The sequence below is a fragment of the Falco biarmicus genome, chromosome 11, assembly GCF_023638135.1.
Source record: "Falco biarmicus isolate bFalBia1 chromosome 11, bFalBia1.pri, whole genome shotgun sequence".
NCBI lineage: Eukaryota > Metazoa > Chordata > Aves > Falconiformes > Falconidae > Falco > Falco biarmicus.
The window spans coordinates 7,925,643-7,945,604 of NC_079298.1; the positions used below are offsets into that span (position 1 = coordinate 7,925,643).

Here is a 19,962-nt window from a genome sequence, read left to right on the forward strand (position 1 = left end):
ATGAAGGTGGCATGGCTGGTGCGGGCAGGTGGTGGTACCCAGGGTGGGCGGTGGTACCCAGGGCGGATGGTGGTACCCAGGGCGGGTGGTGGTACCCAGGGTGGGTGGCATGGCCAAACCATCCCTGTGGCGCGGCCCCGCTGGGGTCTGCCAGGCCCGGGGGTACCGCCTGCACCGCGGCCCCTCGCAACTGGCCCGGCACGTGGAGCAGAGCTGGGGGCAGGAGGGAAAACTGGGAGAAAAAGGTTTAAAGTGAGTTTTTCCTGTTCTCTGCCGTTAGCACCTCTCTGGAGCCCTGCAGCCCTGCCTCCCCCCGCCCTCCCTCCGCCGCGCTCCTCTTCGGTGTGCGAACGCTAGAGGCTCCCTCCTTCTGGGCTGCCTAAAAACTTTAGTTCCTGACTGTTGTGTTTGGTTTTTTTTTTTTTTTTTTTTTTTAACTTCCCTCAGGAAAAAAATATGGAGTTAATTATCTATGTAAAATGTCAGATGCAGGAAAGGGGCTGTGCTTACTTGGATATCCCATCCGAGGCGAAGTGACTGATTTTTTTTCCCCCTTCTTTTTTTTTTTTTTTTTTTTTTTTTTTTCCTAAGGGGTGGAAAGGACCTCGCGAAATAAAAGTGCAGAAACAAGCCGGTGGCTCCCAGAGCGGCCGGGGCGGGCGCGGCGGGAGCCCCCAGCGCAGCGCGGAGCAGAGCGCGGAGCAGAGCGCGGAGCCCACCGGAGCCCACCTGCCCCCGGGACTCGGCATCGCCCGGCTCTTCGCTCCGCGCCTTCTCCCCCCCGCCCCCCGCGTACTGAGACCGTGATACATATATATTTTTATCCCTCCCCCCGGCTTTTCCTCCAGGACTTTTCCACCGCCTTGGGACACCCGCAAACTTCTCCCTCGCTCCCCCTTCCCTCCCGCCCCTCCTTCGCTGGTGGTTTTGTGCTTGTTTTGGTTTTGTTTTGCTTTTTTTCTTTTTTTTTTTTTTTTTTTTTTTTCCCCCGTGGAGGGGGAGAAGACCCACCCGCCTGCCCTTCGCCTCCCGCGCCCCACCGGAGAGGCCGGGAGCGGCTCCGGCAGCGCGGGCAGCACCTCCCCGGCGCACCGCGTGTGAGCCCGGCCCGGCTCGGCGCGGCCCGGCGCGGCTCGGCACGGCTCGGGCGCTCGCCCCCGATAATGCAGAGCTACAAGTACGATAAGGCGATCCCGCCGGAGAGCAAGAATGGGGGCAGCCCGGCGCTGAACAACAACCCGGCCAAGAGCAGCAGCAAGAAAGCCCTGCTCATCTGCCTCGACTTCCTCTGCCTCGTCATGGGTGAGCAGCCGCGGGGGCTCCGCGCCCCTTCCCACCGCCCCCTCCCCAGCGGGACCCCCTCCCCGCCCCCCCCCGGGCTCTGTCGGGCGGGAGGGCCGGCCGCGCTCAGCCGCGCCGCTTCCCGAACAAAAGCGGAGCGGGGCGGCCGGTGGGGGGAGCGGGCCGGCCGGCCGGGCTCTCCGCGGGGCGCTCGGGGCGGGGGGCAGCCAGCTGCCGTGCGGGAGGTGGGCGCGCCCCCCCAGCCCCCCCGATTTACCCAGTGTGCTCGTTGCCGTGCTCGGCGACGCGGCCGGGCGCTGCGGCAGGGCGAGCAGCCCCGGGGGGCTGGGGCCGTGCCCCCGGCCGCCCCTCGCCAGTGCCGCGGCCAGCTCCAGGTGGAGGCAACGCTCCACGGCTGCGGCGGCCGGGGCCGCCCGGGGTGGGGGGGTTCCTAATTGCCCAAATCCGTAGGAACCCGGGCCCCCTTGTTAATTTGTGCCGCCCCCCACCCCCCGGCCCGGCCGCGTCCCCGTCCCGCGCCCGGCACCGGCCGCTGAACTCGGCGCTTTCAGAGTTGGCTTTGGAGTGCTCGCAGGCATCCCGTGGTGGCTGGCAGAGCTCCGGCGTTGCTAGCCCGCTTGGCTTTGGGAGCGGTGTGGCACGGAGGGGAACTGTCAGCAGGCCCTCTCCGGAGCAGCCCTGCGTGCGGTGCCGGGCCGTGCGGTGCCGGGCCGTGCGGTGCCGGGCCGTGCGGTGCCGGGCCGTGCGGCCGCTGCGCTGTGATGCTCCCTGTCACATCGACAGGCACGGGCAGGGGAAACCAACCGGCTCCCAACAAAGAGATTAATAACACGGCAGCACGTGAGTTTAATACTCCAGACACCACAGTCTTTAAAAGAATTGTTTCTGCTTAGAGCCCATTTTTTAAAGACTGTCAGTTTGATTTAATTTTTATGTAGTTTATTGATCATCTGGTGTATATTATGGGGCACTAATACATTAAGAGGAGAGGCATGGTTTTCTCTTTATATTCCCACAAGAATAGAGGCTGGTGCAGAAAGCTTCATCTTGTATCTGGAAAAAATAAAAATACTTGATAGCCCATATATGAAACCAACATAAGTAGAAACATAACTAGCTTGACTTACCTCACTTATTTAAACAGAAGGTTGGATTCCTAGTAAAACAGCTCCTAGGAGTCAGTACTTTTAAACTTTTATTTACACAAGTTTTCTTAAGGCGTTCCTGGCATGAGTGAGTGCCGTTTGAATGGGTAAAGGGTTTTTCTTCCCCTTCTCTGGGCTAAGGGTCCTAAACAAAAAAACAATTAGTTGACATGTGTTATTCTACTTTTGATAGTTTGGGTAAACAGAACTTATCAAGCATCACTGGAAGGTATTGTTATCGGGGAGTAATGTGATACAGCAAAAACTGTGATTGTTGCTTTGTTTCACGTTACTACAGGTGGAAATCAGAAAGTAAACACCAGAGTTAGTTGGTTTAGTGTTTTGTTTGGGTTTTGGGTTTTTTTTTTAGTGTGAGGAACATTTAAAAGTAAGAGCATAAATTCAACAGCAGAAGAAAAGTTTAGGTCTGGCTGATCACCGGCAGGTGAAGAACATGGGTGGGACGTGGTAAGGGAGGTGATTATGTGATGGGTAGCACATGATGTGTGTTTGGGGAAGGGCTTTTCAAATACACCCAGACCAGTAGTATCGGATCTGCTAGGGGATGACTGGGCATGAGTTGCTGTGAAAGCCAGCTGCCCCACTTGCAGGAGGCTTGGCTTGCTCTTCCCTCTGGCTTTTGCCAGGGAAGACTAAGAGCTTAGAGTTTCCAAGCGTTTAATTCCCATTTTCTTCCTTCCTAACCTTGTTAAAAAAAAAAAAAAAACCCAACAAAAAACCCCAAACTGAAACACTTTGAAGGTGTAAAGAAGATGCTGTAGCTAAAGCCTGTAAGAGAAAGTTGGACAGACACAAGTTGATGGGTATTTTACACATTTAGTAAAAAAGAGTCTTCTGTAAGGTAATGAAAACCAGAACTGGGTAAATGACTTGTTTTAAGGTGGCGGTACCCAGCAGAGGTCTTCTGCTGGTGCATGCAGGCACATGGCCAATGGCCTCCAGTGCAGTTAAACTGAGTTACGCCTCTTGAGCGCCTGCCCAAAGACATTCAGAGTAGCAGGGAAACAGAAGGCTTTTTCTCATTTGAGGACCACTTGAGGGAATATTAAAACTGGTCATTTGATTTGCAGAGGTCTGTGATGCTGCATTGGCTTCTACTGCAGGTACTACCATAGTTCTGACTAGAGTCGGTTTTCTATGGGGGGAAAATGAAAAGAATAAACTATGGCTGAAATCTCTTCCGAAAATGACACACATCAGCTCTCTGTGAGGTGGTAGATGTGTACAAATCCTTCTTTGTTTACATACAAATTTAAACAAATTACCCAGAAGACAATCATCATAAACATCTAAGAAAGTCAGAATAAGTAAAGCAGAGCTATCAGGAGCTTCCTTCAGCTTTAATTTGGTGCAAGGGGTTAGAAAGATCCACTTTTGTCTTTCATCGTTAAGTACAATGATTATCTTGATAGTAAATGCATAACAGGAAGATTTGTATCTTTGTTTCTTGGTGATTGTGGGGAGCGAAGTGAAGTCCTGGAGCCGTTGGCAGAAGCATGTTGCTGGTGGAGTAGATTGGATGAAGATCTGCTGAACCAGACCCCCAGTTTCTCCTGCATTTCCATCTTGGGTTGGCAGGGAGCTGCGTATTTTTGAATACCCCCCTCCTCTACTGAGTGCACTTGGCACTGACAAATCCCTGGTTTCTTGCATGAACAAGAGGTTTCCTCACCAGCACTGTGATCTTCCCAGAAATTTCATGTCGGTGCTTAACTCTGCAAAAGAGGCAGAAAAGAACTGAGTGTGCATTTATTAAAACAGGTCATCCAAGGGGGGAAAATAACTTTCTCCATCTGCTTCCTCCTCTCGGGAGGGCTCTGTTTAGAGAATTAGAAGATGCTTCCTGAAATTGTTAGGACTGCAGGCGAGCTTGGTGGTGTGGAAGAGACCCCGCTGCCCTGTCCCTGTCTCACTGGTCACCGCGACACATCTGAAAATGTGATTGAGGAACTCGGCCAGGGGGGGCTGAAGTTGCCCCCATTAAGCCAGTCGGTGTCTTCACATTGTAGAGCTGTAAGGAGCTCTCTGAGCAGCAGAACGGGAGGTGTGATGGGAGGACCTCACTCCACCTTCATCTGATCGTCCTCAGCCCAACTACAGCCCCATGCCTTTGTCAGGAGTTTCTCGTGCCTCCTGCCCGAAGCGTAGAGCTGTTACTGGGGGGGACTGGTGTGGCCCTGGCCAGGGCAGGCCCCCCATGGGTTTTGCTGCCCAGATGCAGCACTGCACAGTGCTGCCACAACCAGCCAGCACCTTCCTGCAGGAGACCTGGGCCAGGTGGGGAAAAGCCTCCTGGCCCTTGAGGTGGGATGCTTTGGAGCCTGGCCCCACAGATGTGACATGTAGGGTTAAATTTATGCCTCTCAGGCCTGTTTTTTTTCCCTTGCCAGGGACTCCCCGCGTTCTAGCAAACTGTGTGCAGCCACCTGTGCTCTGCTGACGGGCACTAAGTCGAGCGTTTAATCTGGGAAGAGGGGAAGGTTATGTCAGCGAGGCCGACGGGGCAAATGGGGGTCTTCGGTAGCTTGTATTTGTGCAGCTTGCGCAGGTAGAACAGCTTCCAAAAAGTCCTGCTTGTGCTATAAAATAGAGGGATTTGATCTGGCATACCTGCTTCCTAGGCTCCTGGAAACTGGGTTTATGGGAGCAGATGTTTCAGGCTGGTGAGATGTAAACTGCACATAATTTACTGCCTGCCTTATTTTCTGTCTCTAATTTAATTTTCTCTCTTCTGTCAATCCCAGTTGTACAACACAAATTTTACTGCCTTTGGGAGATTTTTGAAGCAGCAGATGGATAGCCCTCTTACGACCTTAATATCTCTTTAGCTTTCTCACACATTTGGCATCTCCTCTTCTGTAGTGAGCTTGATGCTAAAATGAACTTTCAAAGTAAATATTTACACTAGCGGGACCTTGACATGTTTATGTAAGTGGGGATATAATCTTATAATTTGGGCTAACAATTTAGATTACTCTTAACTTTCCTCTTCTGTGCGGAAAACTGTGTCGCCGTCCAGCTTTCAGAAGCAAAAAAAGGTTTGAGTTCCACCGGGGGCCCTGTCGCTCTGTCACAAAAATTGGCACAAACAGGCCTGGCGTTGTCATTTAAGCGTAAGGAGTGGGAGGAATTAAAGATGAGGGATGAGGTTAGAGTTATTTGGATGCTGTAAAGTTGAATTTGATGAGCTAAGCAACTTTGCTTTGTTTGGGTTGGGGTTGTTTTTTTATTATTATTATTATTTTTCAGCCTACCCTGCTGTGCAGGGCTCACTTGTCGTGTAGGTAACATCTTTCCATACGCTCCTGAAGAAACTGCTGACCCAACCATTTCTTATTTTCGGCAAGGGACAACAAGATCTGACTGTACTAAACCAGCTGGGCAGTCCCAGCGCCTTGGTGTTGTCTTCTCCATGCTGTGTCTTCTCTGTGTTGAGGAGGGCTGAGTCCACATCACACGTGAGAAGCTGCGTGGGTGAAGAGTCATCATCGTGTTTTGAGCATCCCTACATGGGGTTTGATCATTAATGTTTATGTATCGCTTGTTTTAATACCCGTAGGATCTTTTGGTGGCAGCAAGCTCCCTGCGAGGCAGCAGGGTCCGTCTCAAGACGGCCGCTCTGGAAGCGCTTTTGCAAAGGCAGGTTTGCAGAGGTGGCATCTTGGCGTGGGGTCGTGTGGCTGTCCCCCACGATGAGCTGGGAGTAAAGGAGCTTTTCTGAGCCTTGAAAAGCTTCTTATTGGACCAGCAGTCAGCATGTAAGCACAGTACCCGTCCTTAGTTTTGCCCCTCTCTTGAAAGACCAAGGGAGCCTGGTCTTATGGATGAAAAGACGGGAGAGAAGTATTTTGGAGGTGTTTAAAGGACACTTTTTTTTTTTTTTTTGTTGCATTTGCTTTATGAAAACCAGAAAACCTATCAAGAACAGGTTATTAGTGACAATTATACTTGAGGTGTTAATTGCAGAACAGGGAAATGCTGTACCTATGGCAGACGGAGTCCTCGGGGGTATAAATCTGCTGGCTTCCCCGAGCCGGTGGAGTTTGGCCAGCCTGAAGACGTGGCTCCAGGAAAGCAGAATTACATGCAACTGCTTCATGGCCAGAAGTGCTTTGAATCCTGTCTACCTGCTGCTGAGACAGGCGGGAGATGGGATCACAGTTACAGTAGATGACATTTTTTTTTTAATTGTCTGTTTGTAGTGAGCATAGAAAATAATATAAACATCACTCCCAGATCAAACAGATTATTTTTATACCCTTTAAATCTCAATTTAATATGCATGCCTTTCTCAGGCTGTTTTGGTCTGGCTTTGTTTGTCTAGATACAGGCTGATGGTATATTCTCCAGATGCGTGTGCCTCCGTATACCGCCCAAAGATGGTTTGCATACCACAGCTGGGGAGCCCGCGCTGCACGGGCACAGCCTTGCAAACCAGGGCTCCTCTTTAGTGCCTGCATCGGAGATAGGAAGGGTGCTTGTATCTCTGAATGTCTGAAATTACTTAAAAGAGGGGGGGAAAAAAGCCCCAGCTCTGCTCCCGAGCTTGCAGTGGCAGAGCAGGCTCCATCCTCTCCGTTTCGGTCATACAATGCCCTCGCTTCATCCATGGTAATCCAGAAGGGACCGTTGTGGTCGCCCAGCCTGCCTGCGCCTCGAACAAGGGCATGCCTGTTGAAGGCAGCGTGGGGAAAGGCAGCAGCCTGCACACCCTCCTACCCCAGCATCCACACAGCCGGCACTGGGACGGCGGCTTCCCCCAGCCCTGTGCATCCCGGGGGGCTGTGTTCGGGGGGGCAGCAGGGGAACCCCTTCCCCAGATGCAGCTTTCCCTCCTGTGCAGCAAAATGCCAGCTGGGCTTTCAATACAAGCGCTGTCATATTGTTGGCATTTTGGTGGTGTGTTTTTTTTTTTTTTTCTTTCTTTCTTTTTGTTCGGTCTTAGGGCCCTGGCTTCTGCAGTTGTGTTGGGGTGGGGTTTTTTTGATAGGTCAGGTTCCGTATTTCCAAAAAAAAAAAAAAAAAAAAGGCTTGAAAATGAGAATCAAGTGAGTGATTAAACACTTTAAAAAAAAAAAGTGAATTAAAGTAATCTAGCACTTATTCTGTAATTATAAAGTCTGAAGTCAGTTTTCTGAATAGATTTCATGGTGATGATGATCTTTTTTATTATTTTTTTTTTTTTTCCCCTGTGTGCATGGGCGCCCTGCCTGCGCCCGGCCGTCACTCTGCCCTTGCAAGTACCTTGGCTGGCAGGGAGCTCACCGCAAGCTGGGATGCTGCTGCTGCCTCTCACATCTCCTCATGGATCAGCGTGACCCTCTCTTCAAAGGGCATTCGTATCCCTTTCAAAGCCATCCTGTCTGTCCCGCTTTTGCTCTCTCCCATGACATCCACCTCGGAGAAGCACTACCTGCTCCACAATTTTAGCAGGTGGAAAGCTCCCTAGCACGGGTCGGGTGTCTGTGTACGGGGTGGTGTTGGAGCAGCTGTTGGGAAGTTATGCTTGAGAATCCCTTCTTGCCTCTTAGCCGCACGCTGTGGCTTTGTGGTGGGGTCATGCAGCAGGAGCTGCTCCTCAAGTTAAACCTAAGGAGGCAGAACATCACCAAAAAAGAGGAATTTGGAAGTGTCTTCATCAGCTTTTGATGCAAAGCACGGGAAAACTTGCCTTAAGCATAGGTTTGTTACCAAGACGATGTATTAATGAGTCTGAAAATTAGGTTTGTCCCGGTGGGTTTCTAAGCATCAGAAATTCCTATAAACTCTGTCCTTTCAAGTTAGTCACGTAAGTGGGCTTGTTTTTCACATGCGTTGGATGTTTTGAAGACAGAGGGTTGAAAACCAACTCTCTGCATCAAGCAAACATTATAAGCAGAACATGTAATTTAATTCCGGAGCTTCTGATGCTCTGAAAATGCCTGTGCTCTTTATGCCGTGTGTTCTTGTTCCAGTGTTGCTTGTAGCTCGCACCCATATATGAGCTTGTCTTATCTGAGCATATGGTGCTCTCAGTCAGGAGCTACAGGGCTAGGCTGGGGCTGCCAGCCAAAGCCCAAATGAAGCTGCAGTTGGTCTGACGATGCTGGTGACACCAAAATGGTGGAGAATGTTCATAATCCTCTAGTACTTTCCCATTATTTTTCATCCCTGGCCCAGAAAGACATGAAAGCTCTGTTAACCATAACACAGAGAAGCTTGGGAGATGCCTCCAGCCTTTCTGATAAAACATACCAGTGGGCTTAGCTTACAGTGCTTGAGACACACAGCAAATTGAGGCTGCATTGGCATTGCTGGGCTAACCCAGAACTTGCCCTGAACACCGAAGGCAGCTGTGGCACGGAGGTATCCTCTGCTTTGGGTGTTTGCAGGCAGCAGGCTGTACCTCTTGGAGCCACTTCACCTTTGCTGGCTGGAGGAGCTGAGAACAGCATGGTTCTTCCTTCCACAAGCTTAAACAGAAGAAGTGCATGTTACTGGTTAGTGGTTTTGGGCAGCCGTCCCTCTTGAAACAGATGATGCTCCCCCTGAGAGCTCGCTTCTCCCAGCTGTGTCAGGGTTGTAGCCTGCTGTCCCGCAAAGGAAGCGACTAGCTGCATGGCATCCTGTAATTAGCTTTAACCTGGTTTTACTGTAAATTAGCGAGAATGACAGCCATTTTTGAAAGCTTTTACAGCAGTGCCTCTGTGTCCAATAATGCATGTACTGCAGACAGGCACTGGATGCAGATATTAATTGCATTGCGCTTAATTCAGCACATGCTTTTGCAAAACTGAGACATCATCGCATGCCTCAAAATGTCCAGCCCCTGAATTTGAAAGCCAAAGTGCCAAATGGGATCTCAACTTCTTGTCTTCTTGATGCTCAGCAAGTTATTTATGGCCTTTGTTTCGGGGTGGTGTGATGGGCCTTTCTTCAAGCCTGGCTGCGAGGCTCAGCTCGCCCTGGTTGTTGCTCCCACCGATGCCGACAGGGAAGTCTTTGCTCTGGTCCCTGCAGCAGCGCAGTGGCTGTGGCAGCTGGTCCTGCACCCCAAGCGCTGTGAGGGCTTCCCAGGCTTTCCTGCAAAGCCCACCACTCTTTAAAGTGTTGGCTTCCAAAGGGAGGGTTGAAAATAGCGTGGCGTAAGTGCTGATAAGCAGGTCTGGTCAGTGAACACTGGGTGCATTTATGTTCTGAATGATGCTTGCAGAGTAATTTTGGATAGATGATAAGCTGATGGCAGGCTGGAAGGCTCCTTTGAAGTCGATAGCTGTGAATCAGTTTGGTGTTAGCAGGTTTCTGAAGCTGCTCTTTGATCACTGCTCAGATGGCCCTTGCTTTTTGGGGAGCTGCTTCTCCCTTCAATGGGTGGGTTGCAGTCTGGGAGAAGCCCTGGAGGAGCCCTGTGCCAGGGTTTGAGCCCTGCTGCCCTTGGTCCTGCCCAGGCATGTCACAGGGGAGGTTGGTTCCTCTGGGATTCTCTAATCTAAGGAGACGGGGAGCATGAAGGAGCATCACCTCCATGTGTGGGCAGGGAGCTGGAGACCGGTGGGGGTGAGGGCACACTTTGAAGGTGGTGTTCCCAGTACAGATGCACCCCAGGTGCCCAGTGGGGCTTTCAGAGCTATTGAGGTACCTCTAATTCCGAACAGTTCCAGTGGAGCTGCAAACTTACATGCTTCTGCCACTCCTGCCGGGCCATGACTCCCAAGATACCTTTTGAGATCAGATCTTCAGTGATGTGCAACCATGGAGGAGAAGCCTGCGTCTCCCAGGGCTTGGGGCAGAAGCGTGTCCCCAGGACATGTGTGCACCTGTCCCAGAGCTTCCCACCTCAATTCCTGGGAAAGCTCTCCTGGTTGGCTCAGTTCCCATGCTGCCATGTTCTGCAGAAAAGGGAAACGACCTCTGAATACTCATTGCGGTGGGAACGGGCTTGTCTCTTCCTAAAAAAAAGAGCTGAAGTTTTTCAGGTTAAGGCTGTAGGGGGAAAGGTGCGCTGAAACATCTGCCAGCTGATAATCCGTAAAACAAATGGCTAATTCTCAAAGGAAGCACCTCGAGGGGGCTTTAGCCTACTCATACTTGCCAAGCTAAGAAAAAATTCCTTTTGCTGCCTAAGCACAAGGGGCTGTGTTTTCAGTAGAGGCCTTGGGGTTTGTTTTTTTTTGTGTTTGGTTTTTTTGTTGTTGTTGTTTTTGTTTTGTTTTGGTCTCATTTTTCTTATCAAAGTTTGCAGCATCAGTAACTATCTCATCAAATAATTCCATATTTTTTCCCATAATCTGGGATGGATACTTTTTTGTCTAGCACTCCTGTTTCTTGGCCATCCATACAGCAGCATGCAGCTGTCATTCTGCTGCAGCTCCCACAAAGCGGCTGAAAACCAAGGTAACAGCAACATTTTGAGCGAAGGGGATGAAATGTGGAATAGGTTCAGCGTATTTCTTTGTCATTGTTGGAGTCCTATTCAGTCTGGAACTGAATAGGAGACTGATTAGCATGTGGAAGCATTTCTAAAGCATTGGGCTGGGAGGGTTGGGTGGTTTTGTTTGGGGTGTTTTTTTTGTTTTGTTTTTTTTTTTTTTCCTTAAAGGAGAAGTTTTGTGGCATTTATTTTTCTGAGTGAGCTGGTATGAATCTTTGTCAAATGCCACCCCCATGGAAAAGTCCAATAGTGTTTTAGAGAAGCCTGTTTTGATAAATCACCATGTGCATAGGCACAAAGAAGTTTTCCAGTGCCTAAAACTCGAAGAGCTGCTGCAGGATCTAGGGATGTAGCGTGTTTAAGAGCCAGACGAGTGGGACAGAGTTTGGGATTCATCTGGATTGTGGATGTAACAACAGGGACTTTGTTTTTGCTCTTGCTGAAGTTGTCTGCAAAAGTGGGTGTTGCTTTATGAACGCAGGATTGGGTCCACAGTCTGAAAATCCACCTGCTTAAATGCTCAGCGTTTTGCTTTCACAGAGAAAGATACAACGCTGAGGTCAATTAAAAAGCTAACGGGAAGTGAAAAACAACTTTTCCCCTATGAAATTGCTTCAAGTCCTGGGCCTGAGGCTGGTTTCGGAGAAGAGGGTTTGTTTTCCCCTTGATGCTGGGGCGAGGTGCTGGGACTGATGTTCCAGTTCCTCGCTGCAAGATCTCCCTGTCTTGCTCCAAGAGGTACCTGAAATTACTCCCTTGGTACTACTTGTGGGTCTCAGCTGGGTCAGTGCTAGACCAGAGGTCCAGCCATGGCAGTGCCGTACCTCCTGCCCTTTGTGGGACTGAGGGATTTTGGGGTGTTTGCAAAGCCCAGGGAGCCGGGGGATCCCCTTGTGTGGCAGGGTCTGGGTGGGTGTAGCACACTTGTGCCCCTGAGCTTGTAGGCAGAGTGGGCGGTGCAGGAAAACGCAGCTAATTTCTGGGTGCAGTGAGAGATGGACTTAAGTTGCATGGAAAACTCATGGCAGCAGTGGGAGCTGAACCCTCTTGGTGATGCGTGTATGGCCCAGACCCTGTGCCTGGGTTTCTCCGATGCCTTGTCTAGTTTTCGTTCAATTATTCTGGTTTAAGAGAGGGGGAAAAAAAGTGTTTCTCCAGCTCACTGGTGCGCCTTAATGTAGGCTATTGAAGGCTGATTAAAGCTAATATTTAATTAAGGAGAACTTAGCTCCTCTGTTCACAATTCACGATTAAAGGATCGTTTGAAGTAATTCTGCAATGCTTTCTTTTTCATCCTCCCCCCCCCCCCCGCCCCCCCCCTCCCTCCTTTAACGTGAAGAAAGTTCCTAGCACTGTACGTGCCCCAGCGCCGAGGTTTTGAACGCTATTGCAGGACCGCAAACCTGCTGGCGAATCTGGCCGCTGCCAAAGGCATCTGAACATTAAAAAGCCCTGCAGAGGGGTGGAAGGGAGTTCAATCTCAGGATACGCTGATTTGGAAAGGGAATCCAAACAAAGAGGCTTTTCAGCAGAGGCTGAGGCTTGGCTTCTCTCAAGGGCAGCTTGGGCTTGGGGAAGCATCCGGGAGGCGGCGGAGCAGGAGTACACGAGCTGGATGCTGCGCGGTGTAAGGTTTCCCAGCACAGCGCGGTTTTGTGTTACAGGCCGGGGAACTGGCTGTAAGCACTCCTCTCTTTTTCTTTTTTTCTTTTTTCTTTTTTTTTTTTTTTCTCCTTTTATTTCTGTTGGAAACAAAGGGGAGGTTTAGGCATTTTGTTTTGTTTGGTGTTTTTTTGGGTTTTTTTTAATAAAGGTTCCCGTCCCCTGCAGGTTTGGCGATGCCTGTTGGTGTTGGAGGGGGACCCATCGGTGTCTCCAACCTAGAGAAACCCTTTGGTGGGTCCTTTGCCAGCCTCGCAGAGACACTTGATTTTGCTCAGAAAGCACAGCCCTCACGGGCTCGCCAGGGGTGCTCTGGCAGAGCCTGTGACGCTGAGGGGACAGGCAAGGCTGTGACTCAGATAAGAAGTGAGGTGGATGCTGGGGCAGCTCCTTCACAGCCGGAGGGATGCGAAGTGGGGCGTGTGTCTGCCGGACCCCAGTCCCCACACAGCCCTGTCCCTTGCAGTGGCACCTCCGAGTGCCACCACGCTCCCGAGCAGTGCCCGGGAGAGCCCAGCGGGGAGGAGGTGCTACCAACCATCCCAACCAACCCGTTGGGGTTTTTTATAGGCACCAGATGGTTTTAATAGAGGAAAGCTGAACTTCTTATGACCCTTCCCCACAGACGTTGTTTGTTGTTTTGTAATTGTGGCCAGGACAAAAACGTGTCCCAGAACCTGCAGTGTGAGAGCGTGGTGCCTGGTGCTGCCTTCTCCCGCTCCGCCGGGAGCCCCCGCCGCTGCCCGCGCTCCTCTGCCTGCCCTGCCTCGAGTCATCTCGGGGAGGCTGCCGGGCATGCGAGCCTGGAGCCTCTCCACCGATCCCCCCGGTTAAAGAGATGAGCAGGAGTACAAATTGGAAGAAACAGAAACGTCTAAAAGCAGAGCGCAAGGAAGCAATAAAAAGTCAGGCCGTGTTTTCCCTCCTAGTTGATTAAAAATTCTCCTGATAAGCAAGAAAGCGTTCATGGCTGGACAAGACCTGTATCATGTCAAATGGAGTGAAAGGTTTATTAGAAGAGTAACGTGGTGCAAGCATTGGGTTGTGCGCGCAGCCTTTCTGGCGTTGAGTTGCCCCCCAGGGCTGAAGCTGTTGCAATGGTATGGGAGCAAGAAGTGTGATGGAGAAACCGCTTCTCCTATGGAGAAAGCAAAATGTATGAAAAGGGGGGTGTCTGGAGAGGGGAGCGGGAGGTGGGGGTGTCTGAATGCTGAACAACTGTCAGGAAAATGAGCAGAGAAACTGGCTGTTGGGGAAAGCTGTATGACAAAGGTAAAGGGAGTAGAGCAGAAGCCATCAAATTAATGCTAACAAGGGTCTCTGGGTGTTACACATATATCCATAATGCATGCAAAGCCATGGCTGAGCGTGTCACTGTCCTGTGACCGTTTCTGCAGGTTCCCTCTTGCTGCCCCTGTTTGCAGTCTCATCTCTGCCCAGGAGCATCAAGCTAAGTAAATCTGAAATCACGCCTGTCTCGTGTGCCATTCCTTTTATGGTGGCTCTGGGGACAGGAGGCCACTGAGATGCTGCAGGCTGGTGGGAGGAGAAGTTCAGTGGACCCACTATGGCTTTCGGAAAGTAGAAAGTCAGGCAGAAGAAGGAAATGAGGGCTAGGTCTCCTGCCCTCCATGGGGAAACTAACACTGGTGGCAAACCAGTGGGCTTGGAGACCTCCTCCAGGTCTGTGCCAGGATGCTCCACCGGGCCCATGGTTTCCCCATAGCTTGAGAAATCTGTTTGGGGATCAAACACAAGGCAAGGATGAAAAAGCAGGAAAACAAAAGGCTTGCTTCCATGCCGTTGTGTTTGACTTCCCAAGGTTTTAATTGCCAAGGGCTGCATTGGGAGCCAGCTGGCTGCAAAAGGGATGCAGATCTCAAGTAAGGGAAGAAGGGTGCGCTTTTTTTGCCTTTTTTTTTTTTTTCCTGTCTGAGGTATCTAGTAAGTGCTACATTTTCCTGCAGGAGATGCAGCTTTGTATAAGTTTTTTTCCCCAAAAGATGAATTATCATTTTTAGGTATCTGCTTGCTCAGCTTCTCCGGTTGCTTTTAGAGCTCCTGCTGTTATTGTTTTGCTAGCTATAGGAGTAAGAGGGTGCAAGCAGCAGGAAAGGCAAGTATGGAGTGCAAACTGTACCTCAATTCTAGAGTTTTTCTCCTTGGAGCAGAAAAGTATGCTTTATACAAAGGGAAAATACAGTAGGTGATTCAACTTGCAAGCCCTCGGCCCATGCACTAAGGGGTGCACGCATCCCTGCAGATGCTGGTACACGGTGACAGCAGGATCAGGCCCACTGGTGTGTGGCCTGGGAACAGGCTGGACAATCTGAATTTTGCTGCCAAAACCTTGCTTGTACAGTAACTTGAAAAAGGGTGGTGGTGGGGGAAGGCTAGCTTAAAAATAATAATAATAATAATAATAAAGCATGGGATATTTGGCATGCTGGTTGTATAAATCTCGACATTAGCTACCTGTGAATCATCCAGCAGCACGTTAATTGGTACCCCTCGGTAGATGAGGATTTGGCATCAGGTCTGCATGTAATTACAAGCCACACACAGAAGGACACAGGCAGCTAATGAACTCCTGCCAAACTCCAGCTCCGCTTCTGCGGCTTTTGAAGTTCACTGGTCTTTCAGTGTTTTGTATAGTAAGCACTGAAAGGCATCAAATCACTCCTTTGACAGCGTTTAGAAAGGGTTGGTTTGTTGAATAACCGGGTCCCTCCAAACTCCCATCGGAGAACTAGAGCATCTATAGGCGCCTTTCTCAGCGGAGCAGTAAATAGGCTGGAAATAGAGGACACCCCCTAGGAGCCGCTGAGCTCCTGCCTTGCTGACAGGAGCCAGCAGGCTCCGGTTGCCACGACGGGCTGCAAGAAAAGAAACTATTTCCATTTAAAAATCCTTCAAAACAACCCGACGAATGGTATGGGCTTTTTCCCAAGCCTCAAAGTGTTTAAATCGGAGGCTGTGCAAAGTGGGTTGCAGCGTGTTGGACGGGTCTGTGGTGGCATCGCCGTTCCGAGGGCGGTAGTAAGAGGGTTTTGGAGGGTTTCTGCCCCATTGAGAGGGCGAGTTTTCATGATGCTGGATTTGGAAGGTCGGTGTGCTTTTCTGTGGATGCTTTGTTGCTGGGATTGGATTGGAGCCCAAGCCGTTCTCCTCCTCTTGTCATGTCTGAGGTGACAAAGGGAGCTGTTGTTGAGATAAAAACGATTTCCATGAAAACCTGCCATTTTCAGGCAAACATACCAGGGGGGTTTCATGGCAGTACCATGGTGAAGAAGAATAACGCAACTTGGCATGAAGTTCTTCCAAAAAAAAAAAAGGGGGGGGGGGGGGAGGAGGAACAGAAGAACCTTTGTCAAAATTAACCGCAATAAAGAAAAAGGGACTGCTATTCCCTTGGGCTTCTTTAACCTTTTTTCCCCAATTTATTCACATGTTCCTTGACAGCAGGGCACAGCATTGTTGCAGGGGGGCTGGAAAGGGAAATTGGGAGTTATCCATTTTTGGTTTTAAAAAGCACAGTACATGTTGTGTCCCTTGAGTCAGTGTGAATAGAGACTTGGCCGCTGCCTGTACCGTTCGGATGTGGCCCGATTTATACTGTCCCCTAAGGAAGCAGGGCTATGGAATGTCACCTGGCTGCAAAACGCAGCCGTCCTGGGGAGGTGTGGGCTGCGCCTGGGAAAGGGGCTGTTGCGACTCTGGGTGTGACAAGGTGGACATGCCCACTGTGGCTGGCCCTTGTGCCAGCGCTGGCCTTGGGCTTGCAGAAGGCGGTGGTGAAATTTCAGGTGTTGCTATGATACTGCTGCATCACCTGGATTTGCAGAATATGCAGTTTCTTACAGGGATAAGAAGCACCCAGAAGTCCGAAATTGGTGTGCGACGTGGAACCGTGCTGTCCCCCCAAAAATCTGTTTGGCTTTCAGGGACCCAAACATAGAGTCTCATCCAGAGGCAGGTGGGTCAGGGTGGGTAAACCCTTGTGAGCAGCATGGAGTGGGCACCTCTGTTGCTGCAGGTGACAGCTTGCCACCGAAATACCCCATTCCCAGCTGCTCTCCACCAAAGTCGCTCAAACTTCTGCGGGCAGCGAGGTGGCAGCATGGCCAAGGCAGCCGCCATCGCATCTCCGCCTTCTCCTGCAAAGTCTCCCCTGCCTTTAATACAAAGCTGTTTTAATGAGGAGCATGATTTTTTTACTTCTTTAAAATATTACCTGGGTACTAGCGCAATCTCAGGTTTATTGCGTACTGTTATATGTTAGGGTGCCACTTTATGCTGTAATTGTGGTCAAAATACAGAGGAGGGAGAAAAGAGATACTATTATGCCTTTTTAACCTGCAAAGCCTGACTGAGATCTGCTTTAAGGGCTGTGAGATCAAACCCCCATCGCCTGAAGGGCCTTCGGATCATTTCCACCTCTGCTCACGTTTTTTTGCCTTTCAGCACTGTGTACTGTGCGTTATATCCTGGAAACTCCACCAAATCTTGACTACCGAGGGGGAAAAGTTTCATTTCCAGTTAATCAAGGGAGTTGTGTAATACCATTTTCTCCTGGGGAACTTCCAGAAGAAAGAAAGGAGGGGTGGGGTGGGGGGGTGGGTAGAAAGGGTATTACATAAAGCAAGTATATTAAGAGGAAATAAATTATGAATTAAAAGTGATTAGTGAACTTTTAAGGAAGAGGTCAGGAGTGCCATTTGGACTACAAACTTTTTAAGCTTCCAGTGCTTGTATTGGGTTACAGAGTTATAACCCAGCCTTATTTGTGCAGGTGGCTGCAGCTTCAAATCCAAAGAAGGATTTTGCATTTACAATAGGTACATTGACAGAACTGGGTCAGAAAGCTACCCACGGCAGGCTTCAGTGCTGGGACAAGGGCTCTGCCGCCTCCTGCGCAGGGCAGTTGCTCCCAAAGACGTGCTTAATTGCAGCTGCAGTGCCTGGCTGGGATGCTCTGGGAATGGGGAGAGGAAGCTTGGGAAGTTCAGCAGATGAATTTTTTTTTTTTTTTTTTTTTTTTTTTTTTTTAAGAGACCTGATGTTGACCAGGTTAACTGGCTTTATTTTTGCTTCAAAGGCTTTGCGCCTTTGTTGATTTAAAAATAATCAAGAGGATTTTGTTGACTGCAGTCGCGTTGGCTGCAGTTCTGTATTTCCACTCGTTAATGTTAGGGTTCAGCGTGGCTGTGCAAAGAGAAGAGCCAGGGCTTATACGTGGCGGTGTTTGGGGGCTGTAAGCTGAGATAAGGAGTCTCTGCTTGATAGCTCATATATTAAAACAACACCTACAGCCCACAAAACTTTCCTCCAGAATAGAGGTTGGTGGAGTGGAGCAGATTTGTTACTATATGAGGAAATATCGGGGTTCCCGCAGGCAGTGTGTGCCAGTGGGATGATGTGGCTGAAGGGGAGCCGCAGCTCTGCTCACCTTGCTTTGGTTTGGAAGAAAGCTCCTGGATTGCCCCCAAAGAAACGGGGTGTTGCACCCCTTTCTCATGGTGGGAGTGTTGCTGGGACTGGGCAGTGGTCCGAGCTCTTCCTCGAAGGCAGAGCCTGGAGGAGTCATGGTGAGGCAGGGCTCGTTCCAAACCCTGCTGACCGGCAGAGTAAACCGTGTTCGCTTCGTTTGTAATTGAAAACATAATAGTCGCTGCAGTGTATTTTTCGCATGATCTGTTTGCCCTCAGTATTGCAGCGTTCACAGGCACGTTTTTAATTCTGCCCCCCCATTCAAGCTGGGTCATCCTAGGTCACGCTTGTCATGTCTTCGAGACCTTCCAAAGCACTTGGATGTACAGAGGTGCCTCAAAAGATGCTGACACACTGGGGTTTTCAAGGTGTATCATGTTTTATTCCTTGCTGTAGACAATGTGAAATGATGGCTTTGTTTCCATCGTGTTTGGCTGGAACTGGCTTTGGAGTCCTGTTGATAATGTCTTTTATGTTCACCCTCTCCAACTGTTGCTGGTCAGCCAGTCTGGCCTAAATCTGATTTACCCTACAAATGCAGAATTTTATATGCATCTAGGTATTGTGGCTTGGATAAGACCTTTTGTTCTTATTAATGCATTTTTTAGGTATTAAAAATATATGTGCACTTTAATATTAAAGCTCTTTTAATATCAGCTCATGCCAAACTCCCAGGAGGAACAACTTAACATACTTCTTAGAATTCGCTTCCCTTTCTTCCTTTGTATGTGGTGTTTGCCTGTGGAAAGAGGTAACGGGTATTGTCTAAAGGCAGTATTTCTCCCAGCAAAACCAATGGCAGCACTCGTGTTCATCTGCAGCTCCTGGAGCATGGGGTTGGCCCGCTGTGCTCCAGCTGCACGGGGAAGCATTTCTACCGAGGTTTCGAATCCAAAGGAATTTGCAGTGTGTGAGAATAACTTGACATTTGGTTTAAAGTGTCTGTGACCAAGGGCCTTTCCATAATAATATTCTCCCAGGATGGTGGGGTCAGTAAACACGCTCCAGGTTCCAAAGGGTGGGTGTGTCTCTGGATGATGTGTTTTGGCAGCAGGTAGAGATACCTGTCATTCCTGCCACCGCCATCAGGGTTTTTTTAGGCACTTCTCAAATACCTCTGCAGCTTGGGGTCATCAATGTTACAGGGTTCTTCATATAGAAAATGAATATTCTTGGCTTTCTTCTTGTTTGCTGTTGCACTAGCAAGCATGAGGAGGCATTTTGCCCAGAGTTCCTGAATAACCAGTTCTGATTAAAAAATAAACAAACAAAAAAAACCACCCAAAAGGTAAGAACCCAGAAAATATCATCATCTAGGTCAAAATGAAACTGTGTTTGCCCACTAGGAAGTCTCCTGGACTCCGTGGCAGCCGGTGGATCTAAAAATGGTGAGGTTTATGCTAAAGTTCCTATGATTTGGCCGAAATATAACTAATAATAATAAAGTGGACTGAAATGTCACTCTTTTGATAGGAAGGACACCAGAGGCATTGACATAGGTAGCTGCAAAAGTTCATGTGAGTTACATGGGAGAACCTAAAGCAAGTAGGAAATGAACCAATATCTTGGGTTTGTGGAAATCAACCCATTGCGTCCTCGGACTTTTCTAGACAGGTCAAGTCAGAGAAATGCAATATATGCTGATCCTTGCTTATAGGTTCTTTAGCACTCTGAAGCAGGTTCCTGTTCTACAGTAAAGTCTAGCATTTGTTTGTGTGTTTGGAGAATTTTCTATCCTTATGTGTCTGCGTAGCTGAGAGTAGTGGAGCTGTAATAGAGTTGAATGGGAACCTGTTTTGCAAACAAAGATATTACATGTGTTTCCAAAATACAGGCAGATACACAGAGCAGTCTTCTGGACTGCTGGAACCAAGGTGAAGAACAATTAAGACTGAGCCCGTAATAAAATGAGTTGAGGGTACTCTGCATTTC

At 49.5% G+C, this 19,962-nt stretch overlaps 1 protein-coding gene across 2 annotated transcripts in view; it reads left to right on the forward strand.

Moving 5' to 3' along the window:
• The first annotated feature begins 596 nt into the window (after window positions 1-596).
• PLPP3 (phospholipid phosphatase 3) overlaps window positions 597-19,962 on the forward strand; it is a 45,984-nt gene continuing 26,618 nt past the window's right edge. Inside the window, exon 1 of one of the 2 annotated variants that reach the window (XM_056356071.1) lies at window positions 597-1,302. In XM_056356071.1, the coding sequence (XP_056212046.1) occupies window positions 1,164-1,302 (139 nt within the window). In that variant the 5' untranslated portion in view covers window positions 597-1,163. Of the gene's footprint in view, window positions 1,303-2,033; window positions 2,143-19,962 lie in introns of those variants that run through there. The other variant, XM_056356072.1, reaches the window with a different exon arrangement.